The sequence below is a fragment of the Apus apus genome, chromosome 17 (genome assembly GCF_020740795.1).
Source record: "Apus apus isolate bApuApu2 chromosome 17, bApuApu2.pri.cur, whole genome shotgun sequence".
NCBI classification, from domain to species: domain Eukaryota; kingdom Metazoa; phylum Chordata; class Aves; order Apodiformes; family Apodidae; genus Apus; species Apus apus.
This window is the reverse complement of record NC_067298.1, coordinates 4,236,484-4,261,038: the sequence shown is the minus strand read 5'-3', so window position 1 is coordinate 4,261,038 and position 24,555 is coordinate 4,236,484. Positions and strand designations below refer to the sequence as shown.

Here is a 24,555-nt window from a genome sequence, read left to right as displayed (position 1 = left end):
GTGGATTACAGCCTGTTGCTGCATCTGTTGTCAAAAAAGCACAGCGTGTCAGAAACCACCACAAGGGCAAGGGGCTGTTATTTATGACCCAGATTTATTGCCACATTCCTTCCCCAGGGCCTGTGGAAATCCCAAAGTGTCCTGGATTCAAGGCAAACCCATGAAGTGCAGCTCTGCAAAGCCCACGTCCTGCTTCTCCACTTTCCCACTCCACCCAGCCCCAGAAGCTCCCAGAGGTGTGGCATCCTCCTCTGCCTGCCAGCACAGAGATAAACCTCAACTCCTACGCCTTCCTAGAGAGAAAAACCTGCTGGTGGTGCTGCGGGTGGGCAGGTCCAGCTCCTGCAGCATCCTGAACCGATGGGAAGTCGCATCTGCAACAGGGGGTTAGGAAAGCCCAAGGAGATGTGAGACTTCAGGTGGCAAGTCAAGACACTCCTGAGGATCACCTTTGTTGTGCAGCTACCCCAGCCCTGCTGGCCAAGCCTCTTGATGTCTGAATCAGCTCCCAAAAAACTTCAGCAGCAGCAGCAGCTGAGCTGACCCAGAGCCACAGCACAGACCCCCAGCAGGATCCCCATGGCTTTGTTCTGCCTGAGGTGGCTCCCACCATCCGTCCCCGACCTCATGGGCTGCTGAAGCTTCTGGTGCAGCTCTGCATCTCACATGGGACTGTCAGCAATTTGCAGATCGCATGTCCTGGCCCCATCTATAAAACAGGGATGTTTACATAACTCCAGGAAAACGCCAAGCACAGCAGGATTGCAAGGGAATACGCTTTCAGCTGCTGGAATTGGTGGAACTCTGACAGCCCACGTGAGTCTAGAATCTGCCCTTAACTCTTAATAGTAAAAGGGCAACTTCCTGTTTAATGGAAAACAGTGAAGTCCTTGCAACGTTAAGATGTTCCTGCTCACAACAGATACAGCAGATCCAAAAGGTATTAAATCCAAATGGCCACTTCCAGTGCTTCCTGAGAGAGACCAGCTCCCCACAGAGCAAATGCTGCATCTCTGCTGGAAAACACTAGGTTTGTTGTTTGTTTTTAAAGCAGTTTATTTTCCAAGCCAGGAAAAGGACTGAAAACCAGCCTGGTTTTATTGTTTAAGTTTATGCAATATGAATGAGAGGGCTCTGAAGGCGACATTTTTGACAGGTTGTTTTGACGATGGATATGATATATTTGCTTAAAAATCAAAGTCTCACACTCACTTGTGAGCAAGTTGGTCTCAGAATAGCTTTACAGATATTGGCAGCCCTTGACGTTAATTTGCTTTCCTCAAGACAAGAAAAAGATTTAAACCACCCAAGAGGCAAGTCAAGAACCTCAGAGCCAAGACCTAAAGCAATGAGAGGGGCACTTGTTACAGTCACTGGGAGCTGAGGACCTCAGACAGGTGGAGGTACATGGGCTTGAAGTGGAGGTGACACTCCCAAGCCTCATGCACCCCTCAGCCATCCTCACACGTATTGCCTCACTCCACACATCCCACAGACACTACTCACATACACAGCCAATGCAGGGTTTAAAACCTGGTCTAGTGGGAGGTGTCCCTGCCCATGCAGGTGGGATGGAACCAGATGATCTTTAAGGTCCATTCCAACCCACTCCATTCTGTGATTATGTGAATTCTTGTCGACTGTTTAAAGAGAGAAGGCAGTGTGAGAGAGACAGTTCAATGAACTCCAACAGCTTCTCCCAGGTGGCCAGAGGGAATTAGGGAACACTCCTGCTTCTGCTAGTCCTTCCCAGCTGCACAGGACTGTGTATCAGCTCCTGCAGGGATGCAGGTATCATTGTAGCTGGGAGAAGCAGCAACCTGACTTTCAACTCCAAACACAACATGAACTTCTGTTCAAGTTCATACAACTTCTGCCCCTAAAGCTATCTCTGGTCTAGACCTCCATGCAGATTGCATGCTAGCAGCAGTGAAATTTGATGGTAAAAGCTCATGCTTCAGATGCATTTGTATGTCAGCAGCCAGAGCTTTTTATTTCAAGGGAAAATCCGTCAGCAGAATGTCTGAGCATAACCAAGGTGCCTTTGAGCAGTCTGTTGGACACAGAACTGGATTTCCCACGACTTGTGTTGTGCAATGCTTGCTGCTGCCTGCTGCCAGGGCACAGAGGGGCTCCAACCAGAAACAGGGCACTGGTGCCCACCAAGAGAACATGCAGCCTTGTACAAGAGGGACTTTATCAAAGAACAGGAGTAAGTTGCTCAGTTTTGATGACTACTTAGTGTTGCCTGATGAAGTTTTTCACTGCAGAAAAATGGGGGCCATGCTGTCTGCCTGTTGTTTAGATTCACAGAAGGTTCTGCATCACTTCACGACCAACCAGCAGCAAAACAAACCTTCTTGCTATGCACAAGGTCTGGAAGATGAGCAAATCTTGGGCAAGCAGGCAAGCCTGAGCTTTACCAGAGATGGAGCAGGGTCTGGGTTTCCCCTGGCCTACAAGAGGAAATGCTGTATGCAGGGAGAGAAGGGGAGGAAGGCACCCAGCCAAGAAAGGGAGAGCTCAGACCGAGTCCCCACCCCTGCTGCTGCATAGCCCTGCTGATAACTCTCAAGTCCCTTGCTCCAAAATGCTCCCATCTTTTATGGGGTCTGCAATGCTCTCCATTCACACAGTTGCTTCTCAGCCCTTCAGCCCCTACAACTAAACCTCCTCTCTACCTCAATCTCCTGATGTTGCACATCCCCTCCCTTCCTCTCCTCAGTCCCCGCACCACTGGCCATCCCCTTCTTGCCTTTGTACAGAGCCAGATTAAGTTTCCTCTCCAGCTGCAGACCAAGGACCCCCTCTCAAAGTGGCCTCAAGACAGCGAGGGGGCTGCTGAGCAGTAACAGAAGCAAGTAGAGGACACCAGAGGTGGTTCTTAACCTATCTGGGTATCAGCTCTGAGATGAAAGGCCAGTTTTAGCAACCCAACTTCAGTGCAGCCCTGAGTGCAGTTGTGAGCCAGACAAAGACCAATGACATCCTCTTGCCATATTATTTTGGATCTAGACTGGGAGCTGCCATCCAAACCACATACCTCAGCCACCACGGAGGGCATCATTCAAGATCCAGCAACATCCCCCATGTTCTCACAGCACAACCAGTGAATAACCTGAGAACAGAGCCCAGCACTACCAGCTGGAAGAAAAACAACTGATGAGTGAAGAGGAGAGAGCCCTGGAGCACAACCTGCACTTAAACAAATGACTCCAGTGTGACCCCCAAGGATTGAATAGGTATAAGAAGAGCAACCAGGAACAGCCTTTCTGGATGGAAACGCCTGTGGCACTTGGCTCCTGCTGCACAGGGGAGCGGGGAGGGAAGGGTTTCCTGGTTCAAGGCCAGTACTGCTGTTCCTCTTATGGAGGATATGCCTTCCCCAGGGTGTGTTTCAGCTGAGAGCACGAGACAATTTCCATAGCTCACTTTCCCTTTCCACTCATTGGGGTTTTTTTTCACATTTTCTGTAAAAAAACCAAACCAAAACAAACAAAAAAACCAACAACAAACCCCAAAACACAACCAACTGCTCACCAACCATGGTAGTTTCCAACAGGGCCCCTTTCCCTGGAGAGCTGCAGCCAACACAGATGTCAGTCAGCCCTTTTTAGGCAGCTGAAGTTGGGTTTGACCAGTTCTCCACTTGAATGAAGAAAGTGAGAGAAGAAAGAAATGGTAAATATTTTAGGTGCTGAAGACCACCCCTTCTGTGACCAACAGTTCATCTGGTATCAAGGCTGCCTGCTTTGCCTGTAAACTGATAAATCAGTGAACACTTCAACACAAGCCCCTCTGGTGAGCATTTCTGGAGTGGCAGCTCCAAGTCCTGCTGATCTCATGGAACCAAGAGAAGCCACAGCAGAGAAGGAAAGCAAAACTGCTGAGTGCTTTAGGGTTGGAGAGGTGGAGTCAGAGAGACAAACTGGGGAAATGGCAGGCCCATACCAAGAGAAGACCATAATGTCCAGGGGGAGAGGTGGCAATGTTTAAAGACTTCAGCTGAAGGTCACAAGTAGAAGACGGCAGGGGAAGATGAACCGTTTTTTGTGCCCTTCCATCTGCCCAGTGAACGGAGCAGAGGGGATGGCTCTTGCAAATGAGTAGAGCAGAGAAGAGACACATAAGCTGGTGTTTGGTGGTGCTCTACCTGTGAACGTGGCACTGGCAGGTGATTTGGCATCACTCAGCACCAGGGTCCCTTCAGAGGAAGCTCTGCCTGCACTTGCCATGCCTACAGTGACCAAGGTACAGACACCACAGTCTGAGAATAAATCCCACATTCTTGCTCTCTGGCCTGGAATCCTGAGAGGAGATGGATCCAGTGAGAATGATTTGTGTCTCCAGTCTGATATTCAGCTACTCCCCAGCCCCACGTTTCAGATTAGCAGCAGCTCTTGCCTCCACCCCGCAGGGAGCCTCAGCCCAGCCCTGCACGGGAGTGCCGGCAACTCAAAGGGGTCAAATTCCCAGCTTTATCAAGACAAATCCCTCGCAGCTGTCTAGCAGAGGATCCTGAGGTGCCTATGAAAAGCGGAAAGTATCGACCTCATTTTCCATATAGGAAGTTAGAGCACACGTGTTACATGATTTATGCAAGGATACAGAGCGATTTAGTGGAAGAGCAGGAAAAGGACTCCAGCAGCTCAGCTTCTAATTGCCACGAGATCATTCCCTCCTGGCGCAGCCAAAATCCTGACTCACTGGTGAATAAAAGCTGTGCCAAAAAGCAGATCTGTTTAGGAGAGGGGCACCCACATGCTTTTAGCAACGTAGTGAGAAATAACTATCAATTTTCGCTGAATAAAATCCCTCCACATAAGCACGTGTCAGAATTTACTCTCCTCTGCTGCAACCCTCAGCAGTTCCTTGTCTTTTTTCCAGCCGAACACAACCGCGGTCCCGCGCCAGGTGAAACTCCAGTCGGGGGATGGCGGGGACGGGACCCGCCAGTGCCAGGGCAGGGGATGAGGAACGTGATGTCGGGCAGAGGGCTGGGGCAGAGGGCAGCCCCGCTGTTCGCCCCTCTCCCGAGACTCTGCTCCGCTACGGCTCCCAAGGGGACACCGCCACCTAACGGCACCGGTCGCCTCCAACTCCCCCCCGCCCCGGGACTGGGGTTTGGCCGGGAAACAGGCAGCACCCAGCACAGCCCTGGCCTCTCCTGGCCCGGGTGGGCGCCGGCGGACAGCCCTGTCCCCCCCCCCGTCCCCCCCCCCCCCCCCCACGCGTCCCAGCATAGCCACTTCCCGAGGCTGAGCATCCCTGCCCTGTCCTGGGGGTCCCCGCGGCAGGTCAGCCCTGCCTGGCCCATGGGCACCCTATTCCCAGCCCCACGCACCCCTGGGATGGGGATGAGTCACCGGGAGCAAGAGACTCGTGAACCAAACAGATGCAAGACTGAAGCCTCTGGGAATGATTATATCCTGCCTTTAGCCCACTGGAAACCAGCGATGGAGATTACTGGCATACAGCTGTTGCTAACCTCACTTGAAATGTGGGATGACTCCCTCTGGAGTCTTGGGAAGTCAGTCCAGGGACCTCAGTCATCTGGCCCCAGCAGGTACCTACTGTTTAGAGGCATGCAGGTGGTTAAGTGAAGCCAACCAAGATGCTCCAAATGCAGAGATCCCTTCCATATAAAGGCTGAAAAAGCAGCAACTGATTTCTGAATAACACATGGACCAGGCCAAGGAAAATAAAACAAAAGTCTTAATTTTGATACAAGAAAAATTTTTTACAGTGAGCTCAATCAGTCACTGGAACAGCCTCCCCAGAGACATGGTAGAGTCCACATTGCTAGAGGTTTTCAAGATGCAATTGGACATGGTGCTAGATAATCTCATCTGGGTTCCCTTTCCCACAAAAGGCTGTACTTTCAAGTTTATTGCTTTGATTATTGCTTGTAAAACTAGTGCATATTTTTCCACCTGTAAAATCATGCCTGTTCTCCCCCTAGCCCCAAAACAGAGCCATTTATATTTCCTTAACACCACTTTTGGCATCAGCACCCCATCACTCTTTTGAACATTACACTGAAGGGCTATTTCACTTTACCTGCCACTCAAACAGCAGCTCAATCCAGCAGGATTGGCCTCTCTGTGCCAGGACATAACATAAATATAACAACAAATAGAACAACAGCCTGAAATGCCAGAGGAGAGGCAGAGGAGATGTTGTATCCCACTCAGAGATGACCATGGGGAAATCAATTTTCGGTGCTGGTGCTTAGGAAGCTGGTCTTGCAAACAGAAGCCATTGGGAAGATGATGTAGGCATTGCCCAAGAAATTCAGTGTAAAGGGGTCACTGTGCAAGGGCACTGGTTAAGCATGTATGCAAGGGATGCTGTCTCCATCAGTTGCTCAAAGTAGTCTGGGTATAACAGCTTCAGATCCCATTAACACATCTGTTTCAGGAGCTCATGATACCCTTTGCTGCAGCATCAGAACAGCTTCAAGTTTCCAGCTGCCCTTCTGAGCATCCCCACGCAGGCAGGCATTGCTGCAATCCCCCCCTTTGCCTATGGAGAGCTCCAGCACAGAGACCCAAACACCAGATCCTGACCCCAAAGGGCACTGGCAGCACAAATGCCTTTCCCAAGGACAGAGCAAGAAATTTCACCACAGTTTTCTCAGGTACAAGACTGCTCCTATGAGACTTGCTGCCCACCAGGACCTTCCCTACTGTCTGCATGATGCCAGGGTCTGGCTGCAGAGCCCTGAGCCCAACTACAGCCCTCAGAGCACAAGGCATTCCTGCTCTCTAGCAAACTATTCTGTCCATTAGTTACAGCTGTAAGTACTGTATGGTATGGAGAAGCCAACAGGACACAGATATTGTGCTTCTGAGATCATTAAGGCAACAGAAGACATGTGTTGACCCAGACATACTTCCCCAACTACGTACTTGCTCCTACTCAGCATTATGGTATGCTGGACCTTGGAAGCACCCTGACTTGCATGAGAAACGTCCTCTCTCACCCCAGCAGCATGGGAATCACTCTGCTGGGAGGCTCCGAGTCATCCAGCAAAGCATGGAGCAAGAGTGCAGCAAGAGCTCCTGCCCTGGGGTTCCCCAAGTTCAACAGAGCAGTGTCAAGAAGCATTACCTGTGCTGTCAGGGAGTGATGAGTTGTGCCCCACAACGGGATTGTATTTAATAGAGAAGAGCAGAAATTCCAGTAGATTTAAGAGCAGACATCAGGAAATGGATAATGCTTCATACCTTGACATGCCTCAGACAACTGTGGGAATGCAGCCACTGGTCAGGCAGAAGCAAGCAGCCAAGAGCAGGCTGGAAGCAGCAGGGAGCACGCTGCAAGCACAACCGTCTGCAGAGGCAACCCTGCAGCCTCACAAACCCCAAACCCTTCCCCAGAAGATGGCCTGACCTACTATTAAATGAGCCAAAACCTGGAGTCTCAACAGGTTACTACAGAACATCTAGGATTAAGGTAAATGCTTGAACAAGAAACATGGGTGGAAAAAGCTGCAGGTATTTTTACAGTGCTTGGCACACAAGCCCACGGCCTCAGGGGACAGGGCACTGCACAGGGCAGCAAACCACAGGGCTCAGCACCCAGGAGGGACATCAGCAGCAGGACACTGACAGCAAGAGGGAGGGCTAAGAACAGACCAACTGCCACCAGCAAAGGCAGCATGGACAGGAAGGTGTCCCTGAGTGCCAGGGCTAGATGAATGCCGTGGGATCTAACAGGAGGTAGAACCACCCAGATGGTAAATGCCTGATTTGGCATTCCATGTGTGAGACTCTCTGCAAGCCAGAGGAACACCAACAATGCCTGGTAAAGAAAGGTGTATAGCTAGGAAGCAACCCCAACCCCTCTATCCCACTACACATATTTTAAAGGTTAACTTCTATGGAAAAAGTGAAAAAACAAGCACATTCCCACCCAACAACCCTTTGTACCTCCAGCATTCACATACAGGGTTGCTGCTTGCTTTCCTGCTGCTTAGCTCAGGCACGTGATGCTTCCCATGTTAAACTGTGTATGAACATGCACACACAAACATATCCATAGTGGACAGATAACTGACAGATTAAGAATTATCACCAATGGGTTAATAAACAGTTCCTCCTCTCTGGAGTTCAGCAGATTGCATGAACCTGCAGCACTCCCAGCTGCCTGCTGCTGGGCCTTGCCTAACACAGGCCATTCAAAACAGTCAGGTGTTAAAATTATCACCATTTGTTAACTCTTAAAACACATTTTCTCAGTGCGATTTCAAAGGCAACATTAATCATTTATTGGAAGATCAGATCTCCGTTCCTTTCATGGTTGGACCCATCCTGTCACCCAGCATCAGAATAACTGAAACCCCACTGTCCAGGGTGATGCAAGCCCTTCCTTTTCTTCTGGAGAGAGGTAAAAGGCCTCATGGCATTAACAATGATGGCTTTGTTGAAAGATCTGGACTAGTCACAAGAGCCATCTGCTAGGGAAAGACAGGAGAGCCATCTCCAGGCTGCTGCCACCAAAGCACTCTGGCAAGGCACAGAAAAAGGGCAGATGTGAGGAACACAGCAGCCCCAGAACACAACTCCCCAGCTCCAAAATCATCAGAAAAGGATGGGTGGAAACTAATTTACAGCTACGGCTTTTCATGCAGTATTAGCTTGCAGAAATGCGTGAGAGGTGATTGAACCAGATTAAAAGAAAAGGGACTTGCAGGTTATATGAGGTTGTGTTTTTAGACCAGCACCGACAGGCACTGCCTGAGACTAGTACCTTGTTACAGAGACTGAGGAAGATCCTTGCTGCCCTAGAGCTGGCAGAGAACCAGGCACAGACCTACAGCATCACCTTGCACCTCTAAGGCCTTCTGTTGAATCATCATACCAAGACAGGATCAGGCATCAGGGATATCGCTGTGTGCAAGAAAGTCTGAGCAATCCCTGGGCAGAGGAGACCCTGAGGGACATGTTGACCTCCAGCAGCTGTGGGAAAGCAGCCCTCAAAGAAGAGGCCAGGCCCAATTCCCACCTGCCCTGGGGTGCCCTCGCCCCATCCGGCAGCCCCACACTCAGGAGTCAGCTCTTCCCACCCACAGCAGAGTATTAATTAAAAGCACATTTAGGGCCAGAACAGTGACTGGGACGTGGCCCCCAGCACTGCTCGGATCTGCTTTCATCTGAGTCATCTTTTGGTTAGTCACTAAAGCCAGAGCCCTGGCTGTCCTGCTGCCCACATGGCCAGGACGGGAGGAGCCTGGGCCAGGCTGAGCTTTGAACCCTGCTCCTCTCCACCACAGCGGTGGTGCCAGAGCCCTCAGCCCCATGAGACCCTCAAAGCACATCAGCTACATGTGAGCTGAGGAGGACCAGTGTGAGCTGAACAACTCACCCTGTGGACCCATGCTGTGCACCGTGAACCTGGAAGCCAACAGCATGATGTGATATTGTCACTTTTGTGCCCAGAATGTTCTGAAGCACACCTTCCCTCTGCACTAGGGTAACAATTGGAAAAGACCTTTAAAATCACCAGGTCCAACCAAAATGATTCTATGGATTTAGCATTCCCTCCAACACCACTCCAGCTGAGCAGCTTTCCCTGCCTGTGCTGACCTCTCCAAGCAGTGACATGCAGAGAAGACACAAGACCAGCCCTTTGGACAGTCTTCCCCCATCCCATATTTCATGCTCGGTCAGAAATACTCCCAAGAGAGCCTGCACATCTCTGGGGTCCCATGCAGCACACAACCCACTCATGCCTGAGCAAGTGCAGAGTGACTGTGTCCATCACCCTGCACCAAGTCCCCCCCAGGGCACAACTGCCTGGGGTGAGACCACTTACCAACCTTACTTACAACTGGCCCAGGCCATCGAGCACACCCATGTGCCCTGCCTGCCTGCTGCCTGCAGCTCAGCCACATCTGACCCACCCACAGAAAAGCTGGTTCCAGCAGAAGTCAGTGAAACACCTATGTACTCAGACATCAGCATTTTACAAACACTGCTCATGCTCCTGTGGGTTAGCAAGAGCTCTTGCATCTTTGCACAGACACTTGCCCAGGGCTTTCCTGCCCACGGGGTCCCTGGGTGCTGCACATCCTGACAGCAGGTGACAGCCAGTCCTGGCATGAGGGCTCTGTGCTCCTCACAGCAGCTGAACACAATGTGCAGCTCCAAGGGTTAAGAGAAACCCACCTTTGATGCTCTTCGGAACAAAGAGCCCTGAATCACAACACTAAGGAGTCCCCTTCTCACCAGCCACCCTTTGCATCCCTTCTCACTCCACCACCACTGTGTAGAGGAAGAGGACCCAGCGCTGTGTCACAGAATGTAACAGGAGAAAGGCCAAATCACAGTAGGACCAACCCAGTGGCAGAGGCTACCCAGCCCAAAGCTCTGTGCTGCTCAAACACCCACCAGTCTCTGAGTTACTTGAAGCTCTCAGGAATGCTTTGAAGTGGCTCAAACCAGAGGAGAAAGCATGAGCAAGAGAGATGAAGAAAGGGACAGGAAGGTGCCCTCTGCACTCTCCACAGTCAGAGGGGAGTGGAGGATGCTCCTGCAGGTATCTTCTCCTCCAGGAGCACTGGGTACTCTTGGCACATCCACAGATGGGGCCCAGCAGGTCTGGTGTGGGCCAGCCATGGGAGCAGCTTTCTCTGGCCACAGTTTCACTCCACCCTGGCTTGAACGTTTCCTCTCATCCCTGTGGTTTCTCTCCCAGCGCCGATGCCCAGCAGCCAGCTGGGAACGCCCAGGAGAGGAGGCCTGGTGCCTCCAGGCAAGCTGTGCCATGCCATGGGGGGCAGGAGGAGGGAGACCCACCGCTGGGCTGCAGCACACCGGGTCTGCCAGTTTTGGCAGACAGCCCCTCCCTCTCTTTCCCTCTTTGATCCTGGCTCTCCTGTTCACGCATGCAGAGAGCCAGCCTCGTGGGTGACGCCAGACCTCCTGTCCCCTTTCCCTGCTGCTGAAAGCAAACGGTTACAGTCATGGCCACCCCAGAAGCTGCTCACTGCAACAACCCTCCCCAACAGTGCCAGGTACCTGGGGGCAATTTTTGGAACCACTCAGACACTATTAGGCAGGATTTAGAGGGAAGCTGGGGAATTAAATGGAATTATTTGTTCTTTCAGTTATCCCCCTCTGTCCTCCCCCACCCACCAGCCCTGGCACTGCCCAGGGAACAGCCACGGGACACGCTGGCAGCTCCTGCCCAGCCAGGCAGGATGGGAGGGCAGAAGCCGGGGGGAAGACAGTTGGGCAAGAAGGGAAAGCTCAACCACACCACACACACACACACACTCAGGAGCCAACCTTCAGAGCAGAAACGCGTCTCCATGCCAAGAGCCGGGCTATTTTCCTCCCTCTTCCCGACTCGCAGCTCTGAGCTAACAGGCTCAGCATTCATCCCCCCGCGCCGCGCGGCACATGGGAGCAGAGGAGGGGGGAGAGAGAGAGACTCAAATGAAATCCAGACCTAGAAAGCAGTTTCTTTTTCCCCCCTGCTTCCCCCTTCGCTCCCCCCACCCCCACCCCCTTCTGCTGGAACCACCTTCTGTCTCCAAGGCTGAGGAGGATGGAAAAACAACAAAAAAAGAAATTCAGAAAGGAAGCACTGAAAAAAAATTTAAATAAAAAAAATAAATAAAGGAACTAGCTGAAATGCACCCGGAGCATGGCTGCTTCTCTTCTTAAAGTGCAGAAGCTGCTGGGAAGGTAAGAGGGCAGAGGCAGAATACAACACAATAAAAGATCAATAGCCTACCTGAAATCCGGTCCCTCTCCATTACTACAGGATATATTTAGCATCCGCGTGTCACGGCCGTCCCTTTTTTCAGTGGCGTCCCCTTCTTTCCCCCACTCTCCCTCCCTCCTTTCCTTGCCTCCTCCTCTTCCAAAAAAAGCTCTTTGTCTGGTCTAATTTCTTCAATCTGTTGTAATCATGAATGCATCCAAATTACCACATTTCCATGTGCTGATCATATGTTTGTGCTCCAAACTGAAGTAGCTTTGTCTCTTTGAAATGAAAAGGAAGAATAGGAGAGGAAGAGAAAGGAGAAAGAAAAAAGGAAAAGGGGGTGCATGACCCGAAAAATCCTGTAACTCCCTGAAATACTCCACCAGGCGCAGGAAAACTGGAAATCCTGAGTCCTCTGTAAAACAGTCTTAAAGCTACAGCATGCGAGTGTCCAGGGGAACGGTCCAGCCTCCACAGCTCCCTCTTAATATCCACCAGGAGATGCTTAAGGAACTTGGCTCCTTGCAATAACAGAGCGAACAACTCATCCAGCTTCTCAAATCTCTCCTCTCTTCCTCAGTCTTATTTTCCTGCTGTTTCCTCTATCCCCTCCTCCTGCCTTGGCTCCAGCATTTTAAAAGAGCACAGATCCTGCACGTTCCCCCACCCTGCCAGGTCTGAAGTTTCGATTCATGCATAAACTATTCGGCTGATGAAGGCTGACTTCATTCCAAGCACAGCATCATGGGCTGCTGCTGCTACCGGGCAGGACCCGAGCACCACACATGTTTACTCGCCCTGTGCAACTCTCTGCAGAGCTCCAGCCTCCGGCCCTGGCACGGAGCCCCCACTTCACCTTCCCTCCCACTGCACAGCAGTGATAAAGGGAGGATTTCTGCAGCCAGCCCAAAAGCGATAGTGAAAGTCTCTGCCCTGCACAGAACTTCTTGGTCTTCTCCTCGGTCCCACTGTGGAGCAGAGGTGGGATTTGAGAGTTTTCCTTCCTTGTGATGCCCGGGCAGGGCACAGGGGTGCAGAAGAAGAAGAGCAGCCTGCAGTGCCTGTCTTCCAGATCCTCATCTCCCTGGCCAGGACAGAGGGGTGTGTGGCTACAGCAATGGGCTGGCCCACTTGTAAACTTCCACTTGGCTGGTGGCCAGGGCAGGCAGCAGGGACATCATGTTAGCACCTTGGCTGGGACGCTGCCTGCAGGCACAGAGCTACCCAGACCTCCCCACACAGCCCGCCCGTGTCACCCGCCGCCAATGCCCATTGATAGTGTGGAGCCTGAGTCACCCAGCCAGATGCCAGGGCACAGGCTCCATCCCCAGAGCTGGCAAACAAGGCAGCCACAGCCCTGTGGCCCAGGCAGGGACAGCAGACACCAGTAGGGATGGCAGACAATGGCAAAAAAGGCATAGCCAGGTGTGCCAGCAGGAGCCTCCTGTGTTCTGCACCATGCACACGACACTTTTTGCTCCCAAACACTCATGATTCACGTGGAAAAATCACAGGTGTGATAACTGTGACATAGCCTGGCACCCTTCCCTCATATCACAGGCAGAAGGATAAACTGTTCCCTGGCTGGATGAATAAACTCCCTAGGAAGAAGGACTACAGGTGTTAAGAGGCACTGCTGGGACAACCTGGACCTACACTGAATTGCTTTCCAATACTGGACATTTCCCCCCTCCAGCAGTGGATGGAGGATCCCTGTCACCAAAGCAGGAGGAACAAGGCTAATGCCAAGCTGTGTGGTCAGCCCAGCATCCCCAGCCAGCAACAACCACTGCACAACAGATTGCACAATCTGCCTGGGAAGGCAGCCCCAGGATGGTCCATTCCTTAGGGAAGTTTCTCTCAAATCCCCAGTAGAATATTCCTCGGGTAGGGAGGTTTAAATCCCTTCCCAAATTCCTGTTCATTTGCTATTTGCTATTGAAGCTCTGCATGTTCCTGCTGCCAGTGCCTAAGGCACTAGAGAAGGGACAATAAGCACTATTTTCCCATGAACAGGCTGAATCCATGTTTCCTGGCTGAGACCTCGAAGGTGCCAAACACAAAGTGAGGAACCAGGGGAGCTGCACAGCCCCATGCAGCACAAAATTCACTCCACCGCCTCCACTGAGCAGCCTTTAGTGCCAAGGTCCTTACACTGGAGAGGAAGGGAAAAGCTCAGGGGAATTTTTAAGAAAGGAAGAAGGTGAATGGAAAGGAAGAAGGGATGGGGGTAGCACACACATTGCAGACTGTACACTTTAACCCATCAGGACCCAGGTGATTAGGAGGGACAAAACAAAGGAATCATTTCTCAGAGGGCAGAGAGGCACTCGGGGAAGTGAATCCAGATGATGATTAGTACAATTGAGCTTTACATTCACAAAACCTCCAGGTGGATTCTCCCATTCAAACTTCAAGTGCTTGAGCAAATTTTAACAGCTTCATTTTAAAGGTGTGGTTGTGTCCCCCCATTTGCAGCAGTGCTCTCAAAGCCCTCCTGCCACTGCCAGAGGTAGTGGTGGCACTGGGGGGGCTGTGTTTGAGAGGGGTGGGGGCTCAACTACACCACGCCTGGGATGCCAGCATTGGGGTTTGCTCCCTTCAAAGGTGCAGGTCACTGGAACTTACAGGTCTGGGGTTCTCCCACCCTCCTAGACTTTTGATAAGCTTGCCACATGCCTGTTCCAACGGGTAGTTAGTGGTCTGTGAATTGTGCAAGTCTACATAAAAGTAACAGATATTGCATTTTGTAATATTGCCGTTGAAAGGGTTGGGGGTTAAGTCAAGCACATCTAGGGTTTGGAAGGACAGAGAAGACCCTCCTGTCTGGGGCTGTCTTCTTGGGGGCTCAAGGGTTCACTTTTGGCAAAGACACCAGGTAAGAGAAAAGGCAGGAGCAACTTACAGGAAACAACTTCTATCTGCCATAAAAATAAACCTGATTTCCATTTGCAAACAAGCAGCTGGAACAAAGCTGGAGCCTTGCTCCCCTGCTGCCCCACGCTTGCTGAGGCTGGTACAAGGGTGCTCTTTCCCTTGCCCCACCTCGCAGGTTTAAACATTACCACGGGTGGCAACCAGCAGGAAGCACTGCCAAGGTGCAGAGAAAGCTAGGAAGGAAATCACAAGAAAGAAAGTAAACCAAATCCTGCTCTAGGCTCAGTTTGAATTCTATCTCTCTCACACCTTTCCTAGGCTAGCCCAGCAACGCCCAAGCCCTTTGCTAAGCAATAAACTGCCTGCTATACATGAACATGTAAGAGAGGCAAGGAAGGTGCTGTGAAGACAGCACAAGCTAACACCCAACCATGGACATGCCACAGAGCCCAAGACATCACTGAGCAGTCAGGAGGGGATTTAGGACTATTGACACTGTCACCAGCCAGAGCAGCAGCCACAGTGGTACAGACACTCACTAGGAATCCGGGTAGATCCTACTTGCAATTCTTCGTCTGACTCTCTAGCTTTATTACATGACTATATTCCTGTGGCATTTCATCCAACAGAAGAGTTATTCTCTTTTCCACCTAGCTCACACAGGCAGTCTCATGGTCACAGCTGGCCACTTCCACCAGGCTTTCAGCAAACCAGCCAGCTTTGTAACCTCTGCCCTCCTGCTGAATGAGCTGAAAGGATGAACGCTGCAAGTCCGTGCAGGGATCAGAGGTTCAAACTGCACTGACAAAGGTGCAGCCAGAGCAGCCAAAGACCTGCAGGGCCTGGAGAAGCAGGAAAAGTGGGGATTCAGCTGGTTCTTTCACAAGCTCAGCTGTCTGCATCACTGGCAAGATGGGAGGAGAGCACAGAGGCGGAGGACAGCGCAGCAGAGCAGAGCATACCTAAATTAAATTATGTCCAGTGAAGCATTTTCACATGAGGAAATACAGGTCCAGACTCAAACGGTGCAATTCAGTGTTAGCCCATTATACTCCCTCTATGTCATTTGCCACCAGGCTCAACAGAACAAGTAGATGACAGTATTTGAGTCTCTGCTGGCTGTTTGCTCCAAGAACCTTTCATTTACATTTATATGGGCCTTGAGGATGGGGAAGAAAGAAATTTATGGCTGAAATTCTCCTTGTCATTTGCATTAAAACAAACAAACCAACAACAGAAAACCAAAAACCCAAGGAGATCCCCCTCTTTCCAAGGGAGGTACTTATACTCTGCCTGCTGCTGCCTTGCTCTTTGCCAGTTATTGTTTCTTTGCCCCCCTGCTCCTCCATTCCCCTCTCCCAGCCAGGCAGAGGCAGAGCTGCCCTGTCCTGGACCACAGCTCTTGGCTGCTCCACATTTGCTGCTAAGCACTATTTTGACCCTCCCTGATTATTTCCTATGAAAACCTGCATTTGTTCAACACAGGGGAACACAGATTCTCCCAAGCTGAAGACCAGGCACAGGACAGAAGGGTCATCACCACCCAGAAGCACATATGACAGCTGCAGCAGGGACTGCTAAAACTGCAGTAGCACATCTCCCCTCCTGCCCTGAGCCCACCCAGCTCCCTGAGATGATGCCCACATGAGTCTCATCTGTTCCATCCCATCCTGTGGAGGGATACATCTTTAAAGAGAGTCCTTGTTAGGACTCTTCTCCATGTTGGCTCTCAACCTCTCTGCCTGAAAGCCTCAAACTACTGGAAATCCCTTGCATATCCTCCTCAGACTTCCTCCTTGTGCTCCAACACCCCCGTGCTGCAGTATTAATAGCAGCTGGCAGGGCAGAACCAAAGGGGAGGACTGGACTTGCACACTCCTGGCAGAGCACAGGGAGTCTCAGATAAACATTAGTTCCTCCACAATCCTCCACTTATGTTTTCCTTCCCAGACTCCTCCCTACCATCAGTCTTGCCCTCTCAATACTCCCTCTTCTCTAACTTACCATTTGAGTCCCCAAAACAGGGAGGTGACTCTGTACCAGAAGATCTGTGGTCATTCCCTCTGAGCTGTCCTGGGGAAAGCTGGGCTCCCAGTGGCATTAGTGTATTTGCTCTTTCGAACACTGGCCCTTTGCTTTGCACCCTCCTGCCTCTCGGGTAGGTCACTGCAACAATTCCTACCTGGCAGAAGGAGCCATCAAGGAGCAAAGTCTTCAAGAGAGTTACAACCTGTGTTTCAGAAGCAGGCAGTTTAACGGAAGGAAGATTGAATCAAGTCCTGCAAACACTTTGGGGAGTTGCCTTTTTTTCCTGAGCTTCATTAATAAGGCAAGGCACAGTTGGTATTACACACTGTTCCCCTCTGCTGTCTTCAGAGCAGCTTTGCTCCAAGGAGTCCTAGAGGCACCCCAGCCACGGCACTGTGAGTCCAGCTCCCTGCACATCTCTGGTGCTGCAGCTAGGAAAGCTGCAGAGTTGCCCTATGAACAAGTAATCCCTGCAACCAAGGGCATGAAAGGCTGTGCTCCTGTCTCTTCTGCAGTTCTAGACACAAGACAAATATAGCAAAGAATAAATCCATGCTCCCTGCCTAAGGTACAATTAGGAGGTTTGGTGAGCACTGGCCACTGCCGGATGTGCTGGCCTTGGAGGCTCAGAGGATGCCTGTGGTGGGCAGTCAGGGCTCAGGAATTTGCCTCTGCCCACGTGATGAGGGATACCAGACTTGGAGGGGAAGAGGGAAAGTTGAGCAGCCACAGGCTGGTCTGCCAATATGCCCAAAAGCAATTTGCAAACTGACGTCTCAGCAACAAAAAGAGGAAGAAAATAAACACCAGGGACAGATGCGTGTCTTCAGCTTAGAGAAACGTGACCACACACAGCTGCTTAGGAAACCAGCCCTGAGGGAGCAGGCGCACACACACCAGCCAGGACACACCAACCCGCTTCCGTTTGCTTTCCTGGTTCCTAAGGGACAGGTGCTGCACCCCCACCACACACACTTCCATAGCTGTCCCACTCCAACACCTGTTGACACCTTGGCTGGAAGTGGGTCCTTTCACTCCCCAGCCCCAGGGGGTGCTCCTTTCCTCAGGGGAACCCTGCAGACCTTGTTAGCACTCATCAACAAACCCATCACATTCCAGTGAGGAACACAATTATCTTCAAACATAGGCAGCAGCTAAAGCCTCCAAACATTACAGAGCATTAAATCTTTACTCATTCCTGAACTACAGATTTATATTCCACTCTCTCAATGATTTTTTTAGCCTTTTAGGACTAAAAGAGATGATGCATAAAACTGGAGATGAATCATGGGTATTGTAAAAGAACAGGACAGGCCAGTGCTCAGTGCAGCCCCTCAGGAACAAACAGGCATCTATCACTATTCCTTAATTTTGTAGCTGTGCTTTCATTCACTGTAAGTAATGCACATCTCAGCTTGAAGCACGTGGGAGCCCCACAGGACTCTCCCAGGCAGCTTGGAGCCCACGTGTCTGCATGACGCAAGCACCAACCTCCTGTGTCCCTGCAGGAAACCAAGCACCTGAACCAGAGCAGCCCTTTTCCTTTCACTTCTTGCTGCCTGGAGTCAGGATTTCCTGTAGAGCTGCAGTCATGGAGTCGTGCTGCTGCAGAAGGGACTCTCCAGGCTGGCTGGTGACCAAGCTTCACCCTTCGCTACTTTGCCCTTATGATGAGAAAGACTAAGGGGACATGTCAAGCAAGGGGTTGTCACAAGGGAGCCTGAGGAGAGCGAGTGGTGCATGCGCATGGGGAGGCTCTTTGGCACAGAGATCCTTGCAGCTGGGGTGACCAGTGTGGTGCTTAAAACAAAGGGGAAAAGAGGCTGCCCAAAGCACTCCATGACCGCATCACCTAAGGACACACCTAAGCAAGAGGCTGCAACCACAGGTCTCTAGTTAACCCTTCTGCTGCTCCACCAAAGTGAAAGGCACAGTCTGTGCTAAAAACATCACACTGCAAAGAGATGCTGTGCATCCCCACAGCTTGCAGCCAGACCAGAAGTACTGCACTCACAGCCTGTATCCCAGTATGGCAACTGGAAGCTAAAAAAGGATGCAACAAAGGTCAGGACAACCTGAAGGTCTGGATCAAGGTTCCCAAACTCAGTTTGCTCAAATACCATGACTACACAGAGAGGGCTGTGCTGTGTCCTGGGGGTACCCGTGTGTGAGCTGCAGATGTGCAAATGTTCTGGCAGCATTTCCCTGGGGAAAAAAACCCTCAAAGACCTAAGGGTTTTGCAGCACTCTGAATTATGTAATGGCATAGCTTATGTAATGGCAATCATGTACGCTCGACTAGGGAGCCCCTGGCTTTTGACATGTCTTTTGTTTATTTCCACTATTCTGGTTAACCTGCAGCCTCACACACACTGATTTCTAAAGTTGTTCTCTTGCAGACTCCAGGCATAAAGAGGAAAGATTGTCCTCAGGGCAACATACTAATCAAGAGATGGAAACAGCAAAGATCTGTTGCCGTATCTACCTTCAACTCACTGCATGAATGTGGAGCCTCCCAAATTAGTGAACCCTGCTGAAATCAGATGTTGAAGTGATGATGTCAATTTAAGCTATGCTCACAGTGCTGTCTGTTCAGCTTTTCCACCCACCCGGCCACACGTCTTTTTATTTCAGTGTCCATGGGGAAGGATCCCTGGACTCATGAGCAATGCAAAGGGCACTACTTTCACCTTCTCTGCTGCTCTATTTCCCTCAACTATTAAATGGGAACATCAACAACTGTTAAAGGGAAAATGCAAGGCTTAACCAGGGAGAAGGAAAATAAGACAAGAACTATCTGTGCACATCTTGCTGATATTTTCATGTAGGACTGTGTTCTCTCCACTTATTAATCCCAGCTTCCAGCTCCTGCTGAGACCTCCTGGCTGCCCTGGGCAGCATGGCAGGGCAGCACCACTGTGATCAGTGGGGTCCCCAAGTTCATGCCCCAAGTGAAAGCTCACAGGCTCACACACCATGACCAGCACCTTTGACCCATCTCACTTGTCCTGCATCTCCAGCCCACACTTGTCTGCCCACTGTGGCTTCTGGATCCTCTGTCTACCACCATCAAGCTAAAGGGTGGACAAGGAGTCCAAGCTGGTGTAAACACCAAGCAGCCTTGTACAGGACTGCCTCTGCTTTATACCCAAGAGAAATATATAGACAGTATGAGACCAAATGCCATGACAAAGGCTTCATGACATCAGTGAGTGCCCCTTTCTAACACAACCCAGACCGCTGGCCTTGAGCTTGGTGCCTCTCTAAATTATGCCCTGTGCTTCCAAAAAGCACCGAGACAAGTTGTGGTTGACCCTTAGCCAAGTGCTGATGATGCAGAAGTGGGGCTGCTAGCACCATGTCTTTTTTGGATGGAAAAGCTGTGCCTGCCCTGGTCCGCAGCTGGCCCTGGCAGCCTGCCCCTGCTCCGCTCAGCTCCAGGGCCCCGTGCAGCCAGACAAAGGCTGAAACAGGAAAGCTGAGGCACCTGCTCCCCTCCCAGCCCCTTTGGGAACCTCTCAGGAACAAAGCACCTGATCCACAAATAGCACTGATCCAGGAGCAGTTCTGCTGCACCACAACTGGAAGGCTGCCTCCTCCTCCCTGAGTTCATCTACACAGACAAAACATGCTGTTTTAGCTAAATCAGTAAACTCTACCTTTTTCTGGACCCTCCTGCATTACCCCTGCCAGGGAAGTTCCTTCCTTTTAGCAAAAATTGGAGGCTGGAAACAAATCAAAGTACAGAGCACAGCTGGCTGCCTGAGAGGAATACGAAGCTGATTTCTTCCACTCCAACTGCTCTGGGCCTGTTTTCTGGCTGGCTGGGGAACACATTGCTGGTCCAGATGGCAAATGTCAGCAAATATTTCTCCCTTTCAAACTCATCAGGTACAGTTGTAGGAAAATGAAGTGGGAATAACTTCCTTGACATACAAAGTTCTTAACTCTGCAGAAATAAGCTACCCAACACCAGGTGATGGTGGCATGTTAGGGGCCACCATTCTGAACCTCTATGGAGCCTTTTACAAAGGGTTTCCTCCCGTTCCTCCTCTGTCCATCTTGAATCTCATGTTGAACACTCTCTAAACCACTCAGAAAACTCAACCTTACTCGCATGGTCCCATGTCCTAACTGATGTGGGACAGTGTCAAGCCCTAGCCATCTTCCAGGTCCTTCCAGTCCTTGAGCTGAGGTCCTCCCAGCTCCCTCTATCCAGCTGCATGCTAGGATGGTGCTCCTGTCCACAGAGAACCACAACCCTGAGTCCATCACAGAGCTGCCAGGGGTGAGGAGCAGTACAACTCACAGTGCTGAGGAAAGGAGCCCACGGTGAGCCCAGCTCCACATGTCTTCCACTGAATGGGCCCCAGGTAGGTTTAGCTCAGCACCTCCTGGGTGTTTGACATCTGAAGTTGCTTCTGTACCAATAAGTGTGGCATCTCGTCATATAGCCAGAGCCCTGTTTAATTGTGAGGCACCAAACACTATCTCAATCTGGCATCTCCCCCTCTGAAGGGCATTCCTGAAGTACAAGGAAGTATGAGCTCCACTTTTGCAACCAAAGAAAGCAAACTAAGACAAAGCACAGGAATCACATATCCCTAAATGTAGCTACCCAAAGAAATTATGGTCCCTATAATCCCATAGGATCCTCCAAGAAACTTATGATTCATGTTCTAAAGTAGGTGCTCTCAGACACTTTCTGATAGCCTCCAGCTCCCTCCATTTATAGACTCAGAATGGTTTGGCTTGGAAGGGATCTCAAAGATCACCTAGTTCCTACTCCCTGCCATAGATGAGTCCCACCTCACTAGCTTACCTGGGACTATGTAGCAGGCCTGTACAAAACAAAAACCCGCAGCTCCAAAGCCCTGGATTGCTGCTCACTGAGCAGTGCTGGATGCCAATGCTATACAACCATTTTAAAGGGACAAGAAAAATTGAGAGGTGTCACAGAATAAAGTTTCCAAAAGAGGTCAATGCCAGATCTCCAGGTTCCTACCATCTAGCTATTGAGATCCCAAGAGTTGGTGGCTACAGAAATGCATGTCATCTCTTTCTTTGTGGCAAAGAGCCCAGAGCAACCCCCTGCTGCAATGCTTCACTTGCAACCACTGCTCAGTCATCCCAGCCCCAATTTATCTTTCACAGGAATAAAAGCTTCTGGATGCAAAGCCAGATGTGCAGAAGGGAAAATTTGGACCTGAAACAAGGGAAAATTGAGCTGCAGTTATATGTAGTCATAAATATTTACTGCAATGTAAACTGGAGCACTGTGCTGCTCATTTGATTTCAGCTTGAAAAAAAATAATATTACAATTTAAAAGGTCTCTCATCAGAAAAGTGGAAAGTATATAATTAGAGGCTAAAGAAAACATGCTTGAACAAATGCGCTGTGTCTTTCAATTTAGATCTCTACACTCCAGTTGTCTTTGGAGCTGCACCAATTCCCCTTTCTGTCTTCAGACACATGAATATGAAAACATGTGGTGCCAGGGCTGAGACTGCAACTTTGTTTTTGCACACACAGAAGATAAACATGCACTTTGGGTCAAAACTACCAGCATCTGTGCTGGTGGCCGAGCTCTGCAGCATCAGCTCTAAAACACAGCTCAGATCTTCTGGACTGAAATGGTCACTGCTGCAAAGCTTTAGCCCCCAGACCAACACTGTGACTCCAGGCTGCATGATCACTCAATGCATTTTACCTGCCTCAGCTTTCCTGACACTAATTGGGGGTGCAGTGGCCTATGCTGACCATATCTACATCTTCCCACCCGCATGTTACAAGGTTAGGGCTGGAGGTGCTAACCGTGCATGGCTGTGAAGCTCCATAAGCAAAGCAGCAAATGTCCCAGCAGCAGGACAGCATCACAGCATGCCATGTTCCCTGTCACCCTTGTCTGTGCCATCATGTGAATACTTGTCCCTGTGCTTATCACCAGCCTTTGATGAGGGCCAGACAGGCAGGTCACAGCTCCCAAGGTGTGCAAGCACACCCTTAACCAGCCATGTGTGACTGACCCCCATCCCACATGTGCTGATGCCCCGATACAGCAAAGCACTGAAGTCACTGCTCCAGGAAGGATTCCCCAGGGTAGCTTTCTCCTCCCACCCACACAGAGGGAAAAGCTGAAAACAACTGTTTTCCTAAGTACATCTGGGAGCTGAGACAGGATATGAGGGCTGAGAAGATGAATTGAAATAGCAAATTGAGCCCAGAGGGAGCAACTGTGAGTGACAGGGAGACCAAGGGGATGGGAGGGGATGAAAGCTCTGCACCAAGTGTGGCCAGAGCAGAGTGTCAAGGAAGCCGGTGGGGTTCTCGGGCGGACAGGTTGAATGCAGCAGAGACAACTGTCAACATCCCAGAGAAACCAAGAAGGCAATGCCAAGGGAAAGTCATACATTTCAGGGAAGCAAATGTATGATTTCAACTGCAGCGAAGCACCTGCTAAGATGAACACCTGACATACAAGGGCCCTGAGCCTGGACACAGATGCTTCTGCAGGAGTTTGGACCTTTGGAGCAGCACAGGTCCATCAAGGCAGGGGGACAGGCAGAGCCAGCAAAAGGAGCCACCAAAAGGAAAAGCCCAATAATGAGCTGTCTCAGCTTCCTTTGAGATATTTTAGGTAAGAGGAAAGGGGATAATTCGGGTCAGGCTGATGCAGGTGAGCACCAGGGACTTGTCTCTGCTCCAACCAGAGTCACACACACACAAGCAGAACTCACAGTACTCATAAGCACCAAGACTTCTGCTACTGCTTTCCTGAGGCTGGAAAACACCTTTTTCAAGAAATAAACCCTCCCACCTGCTTCTTTCTGAACCAGAAACAGCTTCCGAAACATTAAGCTGCAATTAGGAGTGTAAATTTAGTCACAAGCACATATAATCCATAAATCTCCACATCCAATAAAAATAATAGCTAAGGAGAGTAGGAAAGAGCTGTTAATTACCAAAGCTATATTTCAACCTCAGGCCATTCCTGCTTTTTGTTACCCTGCTCTAGACCCCTTGAATTGAGATGGGGCTTTTAAATTATTCTCACTGGCTCCATTATTCAATAAGTAATTAATATTTTCTTTTATATTGCTCTCTCTTTTCATATTTTTTTTAATATATATAGTCTTTTTTTTATATACACTGCAAAGACTGCAGTTACTAGCAGCCAGCTTTGCCTTCCAAACTATGGCCAGTGGACAGCAGGCAGGAGATGTCATTTCTGAGAGCTACCTCTTGCATTCGCTCTCTCCTTTATATATTTATTTATTTTTATTTGGATGAAGAAGCTTCAAAGAGAGAAATTAATGCAACTTACTTGGACTTATCTGGTCACTGAGTCTCCGAAGTCTCCCGCTGGAGGTCCGTGTGACTCCTAAAGCAAGAAGAAGGTTTGAATAGACCAAGGGAGTTAATGTGAATATAGTCTATGTGGAGCAATCTAATTCGCATGCACAGTGCTGGAGAAAGAAACTTGGACAACTCAGCCTACCCTACATCACACGTTATTGTGAAAAACAAAACCCAGACACACCTGTCTCCTCCATTCCCACACCCACTTCAGGAAGCAACCGGTACCTTCCAGCTGCCTGCTCAGGTTCCAGGCAGGACAGCAGGACCTGCTGGCTTTGGCAACCTTTCCAATTCATCAGCAACTTCTCTGCCATCCCAGCTGCCTATCTGTAAAGAGGTTTTTGCCATAACACTTGTTTTCCCAGGTATATTAAACAACTCAGCAAGAACCAGAATTCACCTTCACAAGCCACACACAGAAACCACACATTGGTTAGTGCCTCAGTTTCTCTTAGCACAAGAAAAGTGGACATAATAAATGCAGTGAACCACCTCATGTGGAATGCTATACTCAAACTACCTCAAATGTTATGATTCCAATGCAGGGATACCCAAGTCTGGCAGCTTCTCAG

At 50.2% G+C, this 24,555-nt stretch overlaps 1 protein-coding gene across 4 annotated transcripts in view; it reads right to left on the bottom strand.

Annotated features, from left to right (window-relative positions):
* The window catches only part of SEPTIN9 (septin 9), a 130,417-nt gene that overhangs the window by 83,088 nt on the left and 22,774 nt on the right, over nucleotides 1-24,555 (bottom strand). The window contains exon 2 of one of the 4 annotated variants that reach the window (XM_051634536.1): nucleotides 23,949-24,005. The exons of 1 other annotated variant lie outside the window; for it this stretch is intronic. In XM_051634536.1, the coding sequence (XP_051490496.1) occupies nucleotides 23,949-24,005 (57 nt within the window). Of the gene's footprint in view, nucleotides 1-3,540; nucleotides 3,575-11,745; nucleotides 12,788-23,948; nucleotides 24,006-24,555 lie in introns of those variants that run through there. 2 more of the 4 variants (XM_051634539.1, XM_051634540.1) reach the window with 2 other exon arrangements.